The 10,577-nt window shown below is 35.2% G+C and overlaps 1 protein-coding gene across 6 annotated transcripts in view; it reads right to left on the minus strand.

Moving 5' to 3' along the window:
* LOC132395942 (peripheral-type benzodiazepine receptor-associated protein 1) overlaps positions 1 to 10,577 on the minus strand; it is a 312,337-nt gene that overhangs the window by 26,924 nt on the left and 274,836 nt on the right. For all 6 annotated transcript variants that reach the window (XR_009512792.1, XM_059973163.1, XM_059973159.1 and 3 more), the window contains 2 exons: positions 3,963 to 4,086; positions 2,505 to 2,689 (listed from right to left, as the gene is read on the minus strand). Coding sequence is in view for 5 of the 6 variants with exons in the window: in XM_059973163.1 (XP_059829146.1) it covers positions 2,505 to 2,689; positions 3,963 to 4,086 (309 nt within the window). In the remaining variant the exon portion in view is untranslated. The remainder of the gene's footprint in view (positions 1 to 2,504; positions 2,690 to 3,962; positions 4,087 to 10,577) is intronic.

A 10,577-nucleotide genomic window follows, 5' to 3' on the forward strand; every position in this document is an offset into this window, starting at 1 on the left:
ACAAACAGCTGTATATTAAGTACAAAATGTAGACTGAAGACTGAAGAGTTAGTTTACCAAGTTATGTGAGACAATAGTGTTGAATGATGAACTGAAACAGCAGAAACAGCATTCTGACATAAGTGTCTTTGTTTTCTCAGTGCGTCAGGGCCAGGTGCACGACAAATGCTATGGCATCTGCTGTACAGCAGTTCTATTGTTGAGTGTCCAATGTGGCAGGAATGGAATTTTTGATATGTGCTAGTTCAAAGCACTTCATGATGATCTGTATCTGTGCCACTGGATGGTAGTTGTTTAGTTCTGAAGGTGCAGAGTTAATTGGTACAGGGATGATTGTGGCGAATTTCTTTCTTTTCTTTTTACAGTATTTTTATTCAAAAGAAAAGAAAAGATTTACAAAGTGCAACACATAGATACATCTCAACATAACTTGTGTACATTCATATATTGTAATAAAATTGATCAAAATGTTATAGCATAACACAAAGGTATACCACTCTGTAATCAAAAATTTAAAGATAGGTCATACATCATAAAATAAATTTTTTATATATAAAAAAAGTCAACCCCCTACCAACTACCAAAGAAAAAGTAATTTAGGAAAGGTCCCCAAATATCATAAAAAGATTGTTTCGAATTTAAGACTGAGCAGCGGATCTTTTCTAAATTTAAATATGACATAATATCACATAGCCATTGAAGATGTGTAGGAGGGGTAGACTCCTTCCATTTAAGCAAGATTGCTCTTCTTGCTAAAAGAGAGGTAAAAACTAAAACCTGTAGGTTAGGAGTATTTAAAGTTATATCTTCATTTGCAATAATACCAAACAAGGCAGTAAGGGGATTTGGGTCAAATTGGACCCTAAGAAGTTGAGAGAAGGTATGAAATACTTCCCGCCAAAACTTTTCAATTGTAGGGCAAAACCAAAACATATGAATTAAAGAGGCATCAGCAGAGTTGCTTTTATTACAAAGTGGAAAAACATTCAGGTAAAAACTGGAGAGCTTCTGTTTAGAAATGTAAGCTCTATGAACCACTTTAAATTGTAGAAGAGAATGACGAGCACAGAAAGATGATTTATTAACCCTTTTAAGAATTTTATTCCATCTATCATCAGAAATCTGACAAATTAGGTCATCCTCCCAAGCTTTTTTTATTTTATCGAAGAAGTATTGTCTAGAATCAATTATCAAGTTATAGATACCGGTAATAGAACCATTAGCAAAAGGTTTTAAATTTAAAAGATCGTCCAGTAAATTTTTATCAGGACCTATAGGAAAAGTAGCTAATTGGAAACGTAGAAAATCTCTAATTTGAAGATATCTGTAAAAATGTGATTTTGGGAGTGCAAATTTATTTGACAATTGGTCAAATGAAGCAAGAGGTCCTGAGATAAACAGGTCCCAAAAACACTTAAATACCAAATTCATCCCAATCTTTAAAGACTTTGTCAGTCATGGAAGGGATAAAAAAATAATTAAGGAGAATGGGAGATGATAATGAAAAATTTGTTAAACCAAAAAATTTTCTAAATTGAGACCAGATCCTTAAAGTTTGCTTAACAATTATGTTATCTGTTGTTTTACTTGCTGAAAAAGAGTATGATCCAAGAAGAGAGACAATAGAGGAATTTTTTACAGAATTAACATCTAAGGAGACCCATGATGGGCAATCTTTATGATAAATATAATAGGACCAGAAAGTAATATTCCTTATATTGGCAGCCCAATAGTAAAACCTAAAATTAGGTAGGGCTAGTCCACCCATCTCTTTATTTCTTTCAAAGTAAACTTTACATAAACGAGCTTGTTTATTATTCCAAATATAAGAGGTTAAAACTGAATCTAAAGAATCAAAGTACGTCTTAGGAATAAAAATAGGTAAGGCCTGAAAAAGATATAAAAATTTAGGAAGAACCTTCATTTTAATTGAATTAATTCGGTCAATTAGGGATAAAGAAAGAGGGGACCATTTAGAAAGCGTCTTTTTCACATAATTCAATAAGGGGTTTAAGTTTTCTTTGAAGTTTTTAGTAACACTTCATTGGGGTGAAAAAATAGTTGCTGCATCACTGGTGGTTGTGAAGGAAAGTGCTTTAAGTAGGGGGTAAATGATGGGAAAGGTGGGCCAGGGAATTGTGAAAGACAAGTCCCTGTGAAATGCAGAAATGAGGGGAAGCTGTAAGATATGTCTGGTGATTAAATATTTTTGAAGCTGGCTGAAATTGATGTGTTTAATGTAGAAGAGCTCTTCAATAAATAATTAAATTGTAACGACCACAATTTAAAACAGAGATGTTTGTCAAGACATATCAAGCAGAATTCTAATTACAATTGCTTGATATAGAAATAACTGCAGTGGTTAGATTACAGTTGATAATCAAAAGAAGTTTATTAATTCACCAACAGTGAGTAAAAGCCTCTAATATTGCAGTCTAAACCGACTGTATCTATTCTCTGAAGGAAGTAGGTTTGGAAGTGACATATGGATGCAATGCTCTCACCTTTAGGATCTGGCTTTCCTTAAATGCCAACTCTTCCTCAGCAGCATCTGGGTTCGGTGACATGGTTGCAGGATCATAATCAAACAAAGCCACAAAGATGCGAACAAGGACATCATCCACTCTCCCTTTTGACTCTATCTCCTTGTGTCCATCGAGAATTGAACTCTCTTGACTTATGTACACATCTGCATGTGAAATTGAAATGAACGGGTTGAAAATGATCAACATTGTTCAAATTTCTTAGGATTCACTCTTAACACACATTATGTAATTTCTCTACGGACAGCAAGTATGACAGAGAGGCACACTCAAGATACCTATACTGCCAATACTTTCTCCAACATCTTATTACTATTCCTTGCTCAAAGCTGAAGATAAGGTATTACATGCTCTGAAATGCACCATCAGCCATACTGGTTACAAAAATGTTCTTTGTCAATGGTGCCAGACTATATCTCATGTGTTTATGGAAATGAGAGCAAAACTATTATTTCCTGATAGGGTGATGTAATCAGGGAAACAGGGACATTGTTCTGAAATAGTAACCCTATGCTTTGTCAGAATAGAAAATCTGTAGCCATTGAGACCAGATATTGCTGTGATGCAGGTGAGCTCTATCATGTATGTGCAAGTTTGATATACAAGGATGCACTTCAACATCTCCATAAGATTATTTTTATATTGCTTTTCTCCTCTGTGATCTCCATCACAAGACCAATAATGTCACTGGAGGACCAGCGTCCTAGGTAGCATAGTATGCTCATTTCAGTATATGCTACATCAATTTCCAAGACCTAGTGCCCATACAAGTATACTAGTTAAATAGGTTCAAGGACAGAAGTAGTCTTATCAGTGGAATCAATATCTTGAGACCAAATAAAAATATCAGAAACCAACTATTTCTCTGTACCCTATAAAATCTATATTTTATTTTAAAACATCCTCCATTAAAACACTATAATTCTCCTCTGCTCTAACCATATCAGCCTGTACACATATAAGAGATACTAGGTTTATTTTTTTGTCACATCATATGGTGAATGTGTTGTCTGCACTTTCTCTATCATTCCTGTAGTTAAGAAGCAAAAATACTGGATCCAGTAATTCACTTGTAGTTATACTAAGGTATTAAATAAATTCATTCGCTTGCTGATATATTCAATGTCCTTTCTATTGTGTCTGAATCTACTAGTTAGTGCTACTTTAATCAATATAACTGTGATGTTGTTACTACAAATGAATCCTCAAGATCCATATTTACGCTTACCCTATTTAATTCAGTGGACTCCATCTTCCAAGCAACTGACTTTTTAATTCTTTGAAATATCCCCCAACAGATAGCTCTTAAAAACTAGGGCAGCATTTAAGACTTATTTTTATGTGGGAGATGCAAACCACAAGGCTTTTGATGTAATTTTGAGAAGATGAAGGCTGTTGTAAAGGAGGACCAATACATACCCTTTGAAGTGAACAACTCCCCTCTACCGAGGCCAAGCGGTGTGCTGTTATTGGGATTTAAAGATCGTACCGCAGGTGAGTCAGGAGCACAGGGAGAGCCTGAATCTATATCTACTGCAAACCCCTGCAAACAATCAACAAAGAAAGAGCAAAACAATAGAATGTGAAAAATAGAGTATTACACATACGTTTATTTTCTAGCTTATACATAATCAGACTTTGATCTACTTGTACACAAATCAGTGTGGCTATTCTAATCTAACATTCTAGTACCAGAAAAATCAATTTGTCATACACCAATAAACTCACAGGCTCTTGCATTTCAAAAAGAATTACTGACTCTCTTGCAGTCACCTGTTCAAAGTTCTACAACCTCACACAGCAGTAAGTCAAGCAGTCATCCCAAAAAGCTCACCTCAACTGCACACTAGAAAACTCCAGTTATTCAGAGACCAATACATACTGTACATTTATGTTAATTATCCAACGACTGATGATTGCTTGCACACATATTCTCTGTCCTTAGCCATGGACTAGTGAAATTTTCACACATACTTTATGTTTGTCTAAAGGTACTGGTTTCCATTTAAAATGCTTCATGACTGTCAACATATTATGCTTGGTAAACTGTTTATGCTGATGGAAGTTCTGGAAATGGATACCAGTCATTGGGTACTCTTTTCCTACATGTGAGCCAATATTAGTGCTTGATTAAATGAATTTCTGCTTAACCAAGATTGGTTATTTCATACATTACTAAATTAAAAGTTTACTTAAAAAGATACACAACCATAAAAGGGTAGTCTTTCACAAAGGTTGAGTTTATTTTCTGGGTACTCTTTTCCTACATGTGAGCCAATATTAGTGCTTGATTAAATGAATTTCTGCTTAACCAAGATTGGTTATTTCATACATTACTAAATTAAAAGTTTACTTAAAAAGATACACAACCATAAAAGGGTAGTCTTTCACAAAGGTTGAGTTTATTTTCTAGAAAACTATAATAATTCATAGTTGAACTAGTCATCAAGGCCTTGCCATGTTTGCAAAGCGATCCCACAAGTCCAACAGCTTCTCTCCTCATGTCCCTGTAGCCCTACAACCTATTCTCCCTCATGTCACTTTTGATTTACATACCACTGATGTACACTAAGGGGTAAGTTAGGTAGTGAATTAACTTGTCAGCACACTTTGAGATGTGGGAGAAAATCTAGCCCTTTTGTTAAGGCCCCATTGGAACCCCAATCAAAGACCAGAAAAACATACAAACTCCAGAATGACAAGGTCAAGATTGACAGCCAGCCTTTGAAGCTGTGAGGCAACAACACTAACTGCTGTACAAACATGCCACCTAAGATCCATATACTCATATATTAAATTTTATAGCCTTTTCTCACAACATAGGTTTGGCCTTTCAGAGCAATCCCTGCCTTCCATAATTTCCTGTGTTACAAATACTTTGATCACAAGCATACGTTTTTCATGACTCACGTCAATAGCCCCTACACCCTCTCTTGCACTGTAATTCAAACACTATCACCATCACAGGTAAGGTATATCAAGCTCTATTCTGATTAGGCTCATGCATGGTCATGTATTTATATGATCAATGGTTCTATATAGTCACTTCAATTCATGATAATAATTTCCATATGATTACCTTCCATTGTGGTATAGATCATAAATTTGAGCCAGTTATTTTTTTCAATTGGACTAATATGGATTTGAACTGAAGCCATTAAGTATATTACACTTTTATATTAAGAGGTTTGGGTAAAATGTTAGCCGCCATGGATGAAAGTACAGATTCAATCGGTTTTCACCACAATTTGCTTGTTCTAGCAGATCTATTATTAAAGGAACTGCCATTTGTTTGCCTTTATGAAGAAGCTCTTTTTTTTACTAGCTTAGGATTATTTTCTAAAATGTTCAAGAATCTATTCAATCAGTAATTAGTAATAATAAAGGAACTGAAATCCATTCCTTTCCTGGGATACTGTGAGATTGGAGCAATATACAGCTACAATTAAACTGCTATGCCCCTCATGGTAGAGATCAGCATTTGAAATGGCAAAGCCCAAGTCAGTGCAGCTAAACTACATAAACACTGCAAGAACAGCAACCAGTCCAAAGCCAATACACAGGGTTTACCAGAAGGATCAAATAATTCAGCAGTGACCTCAATGAACAAACCAAATGACCCCTGCAATCAAGAATGGTAGGAGAATTTGGAAGTTTCTGTGAATGAGAATCAGTGGCTTATGAGTGGACACAAAAGAATCTGAAGACAGATCTTCAGAACATCTTCTACATTTATCTGCTTCATGACATTACACTTCAAGCAAGCTTCATATTCTAGTGAGCATACCACTGTCACTCATTATGTAACTGCTAAGTCCTCGAGCCAGATAAAAATGGTAACATTTGGGCGTAGCTTATGAGGCATGCTTGGGTCTCTGTGACGGATGGTCAACAGACCATTTCAGTGGTCTCATTATACATAAAAACTATGTATAATGCCTTAACATCATAATTTTACACATCTCATTCATTATGTAAAGAAGAATTTCAAGCCCACAGACACAGGTCTGGAGCCCAGAAGCAGGTGGACCAGCGATAAAAGGGTCACTCAAGATATTATGAAAATGAGTTGCGCCATACTTTCAGTTACAGTGGATTCTGGGACACAACAGGACCAGTACATTTTAGTCCAAAACACGGCTGCCCAAATTAGCTGGTTTCATGGAAATATTTGAAAAAGATATAAAAAGAGAAAATTAGTTAAAAAATGTATTTAAATGAAATACAGAACAAATTAAAACATTACTAACAGTACTATAAAACTGTGTGTTAGTGCCTAATAGTTATCGACAGAGGAATTCATCCAGTGTATGTAATGAACAAAATCAGTGCAAACACCTAGAGCAGATAATGGTTTGCCTTCATACAATACTTTCAACAACTGCATCCTCCAAATTTTCATTTTCATTGGAACATTCAAAATGATTGCTGATACCGTCAAATTCTTCATAGTTTCTAACTTGTTACAGCAGTGAAATAATTTCATTTTCACTCCTGGCCATTTCTGACATCTCCAAGCTTGAACGCTTGAAACCGCAGTAAGCAAAACATTTCAAAATTGTTTTACTGCTTATTTCTCACCAATCATCAGAGACAAAAATCTCTGTTTTTTTGAACAAACACACACAACTGACGCTGTTTAAAAACTATTTGCTCAAAGCAAGGTGTAGCGTCTAATGGCCACACAAGCACACACAACTTACACTACATAATTAGAACCTGTTCAGCAACAATCTCCTGCTCCAATTAAGCAACAGTGTCCCAAATGAATGAAAGCAAAGTTTTTTTTAAAAAGAGTTATCCCAAGTGGCTGCCCTGATTAACTTTGATGGCCCATTTAACTGGCATGCACAGTGCATTTTACTTAACTTTCTTTGGATGATAACTCTACCTGGACCAATTACCCAGTAAAGCTCTATAATAATGGTTAGTCCTTTCATGTATGTGTATCTGATTTAGTAGATAACAGGAAAACCTTCAAAAATAGTTCCAGCCAACATGGAATCAGGCATTTAGAAACATAGAAAACCTACAGCACATTACAGGCCCTTCAGCCCACAAAGTTGTGCCAAACATGTCCCAACCTTAGAAATTACTAGGCTTACCCATAGTTCTCTATTTTTCTAAGCTCCATGTACCTATCCGAAGGTCTCTTAAAAGACCCTATCGTATCCGAAAAAGACCCTATCATATTTAAACATGCTTCAAATGATCTCAAACTTGTCTCTTTTGATATCTATCTTACACCTGCATAATGTATTTAATAAAAACAAAATATCTATCCTAAAGCAGGCTGTCTTACATACTGAGTAGCAAAAAAAACATTTAGTCAGCCCAAACTGTAGGAAGCATCAAATGAATAACAAATTAAAAGTGGGGTTTGATCCAATCAAACTTCCTTGTACTCAAACCATTAGAGAGGATGAGATTTATAAACTTCATGGTTACAAACTACATTGGCACAGCAGTGGAATTCAGCTGATGTTTCACTTTCAATTTGGTCTACAAATTTTAATGTATGAAGCATTTTCACCTGTGAATACATGAGAAGCCAGCACATGGTTCCAAGGATTAGTACATTTAGTTAAATCAATCAAAGAAGATTTTATATTTTGCATTAATTCTCCCTCCTGAAAGAAGGACAACTGTTGCATGGTATCTGCCATTTTCTGCTAAGTCATTTTTGGCCACTGCTCGAGGGGGTATTAATACCCTTGTAGTTTAGTGGTTAGCGCAATACTATTACAACTTGGGGTGTGGAATCGCAGTTCAATTCTGGCACAATCTGTAGGAAATTACTGTATATGCTTCCCGGGGTGCTCCATTTTCATCCCAGAATCCAAGGACATAGCGGTCAAGTTAGTTGGTCATAGTAAATTGTCCTGTGATTAAGTTAGGGTTAATTGGCATTGTTGGGGGTTGCTGGGGCAGCATGACTCAAAGAGCCAGAATAGCCTACTCCATGCTGCATTGCTAAATAAAAAATAAATAAACAATGCCAAGTTTGACCCTGATTTCACTCTTACAATGATACCTGAATAGTTTTTGGATGCTTGGACCACCATAATTTTCCCTTCCTCAATCCAATGATAGTCAGTGCATCAAAAATCATCCTGGGTTTACCAGGGTGTATAACCTGTGAATTAAAATTCATTTGTGTAGTTAATTTTTCCTCTGTTTTAACCAATTGGACCAGCAGGAGGAGCCATGACCTCCAACAAAATAAACTAGCTAACTGACTTGGGCTTTGAATTTGGTGCTCAATGCATGTTAAACATGCCACATATAAAATTGTTTGTGACCAGCATAATCTAGATTCCAATACAGGCTACAGAACTATTTCAGAAATCAAGGATAATGCAGACAAAAGCCATCATTCTTATAAATGGCCAGCATCTACGCAAAGTGTAAAAAAATTATCTTTACCTTGTAAAAATACTTAATGCATCTCGATGAATAACTCTAAAGTGGAGTTGTTCGCAGTGATTGTGTGATGTGCAAAATAATCCTATAGACAGCAATAGGCAACACGATGGTATATCCCAACATTTCATTTAAACTTGGCGGTGCAGATTTCTAAAGGTTATCCGGTATATTAGAACATTTGCAACTATTTGCAAAAAGTGTACTTTTTTTCAAGGAGATCAGGAAAATCATACAGAATAATTTAACATTGGTGTTGGCCAATGTTACAGATAGTGGAAAAAAATCAGGATAATTTGCAGCATGGCCTCACAGAAGAATGTACATTTATCAGGCTGTTCATCTATGTCTCTCAGAAGAAATTATTTCATGAATTGTGAATTTGTTAGTTAAAATTTTCTCTTATTTCTTGGAATATTTAATCATTCACTTTTTTCTATGATTGGGAACTAAAACTGGTATATTAAACTTGATACAGTTAATATTAGAACTTAAATCAATGTCAAACTATTTACATGCAAAAAGTTATGGTTTATGAGGATCTCCTTAGTACTTCATGATTCCCAGGACAGCTGTTACTAGACTATAAATGACCAACTTATCAAAAAGCATCTGATGAAATTACTTTTTATTGGCACAAAAAATTGACACCACCAGCCAATGAACGCTATAATACTAAAGTGTAGAAGACTACCTCTTATATACCAGACCTCTCAAAAATATTTAATGAATCTTCTAGTCATGAGATGCTTTTGTCTATTTCCCCTTAAGAGTTGTACATTATTGAACTGAGATGAGAACAGCTCCACACCTTGCAGAGCACCCAGGATCTGAATGAATAAAAGAGCTCTAATTTAATTAGACTACATGAAAAGTGCAAAATATGAATGAATTTAAGTGGTTGAACTCAATCAAAATCTGTTGTAAAAAGAAAACTGAAGAAAAAGACACAAACATTAAAAATATTTAATTAATACATTCTCACTGTAAAAAAATGAACAATTAAAATATAAAAGGTGATTTTGCACTTTGCTTGTGATAGATAATTTTCAGTGGAAAAAAAACTGAATACCAACATGCATCAAAATTGTAAAAGAGTTCATTAACTTTCAAATGGTTTGATTTTCAGTGAGGATTTGTATATGAAGTAAGATCATTATCTACTGGACATTGAAAAAATGTGCAACACACACAAAATGCTGGAGGATCTTAGCAAGTCAGGCAGCATCTATGGACAGGAGTAAGCAGTAGATATTTAAGGCCGAAATGTTGACCTTTTAACTCCCCTCCGTAGATGCTGCCTCATATCTTGAGTCCCCAATATTTTATGCGCATGGCCCAAGATTTTCAGCATCTGCAGAATCTCCCGTTCTTGAAAAAAATGGCTTCTTGTTGTTGTAGTTGTAAACTTATAGTAATAGGAGTACAATTCAGAATTTTCAAAAACATTTAAAAATCTCCATGAACAATACTCAATTCAGCTTAAAGGGTCAGATCACATGACTATTAAAATAACTGATATCAGAAGGAATCAGTTCCATGGACAACATTACATTCTATGCCTACATAAACATCTGCTCTTGCCTGAAGATGGGGCATCAATTGTTTTTC

Source organism: Hypanus sabinus, chromosome 6, assembly GCF_030144855.1.
Source record: "Hypanus sabinus isolate sHypSab1 chromosome 6, sHypSab1.hap1, whole genome shotgun sequence".
In the NCBI taxonomy this organism is placed as follows: domain Eukaryota; kingdom Metazoa; phylum Chordata; class Chondrichthyes; order Myliobatiformes; family Dasyatidae; genus Hypanus; species Hypanus sabinus.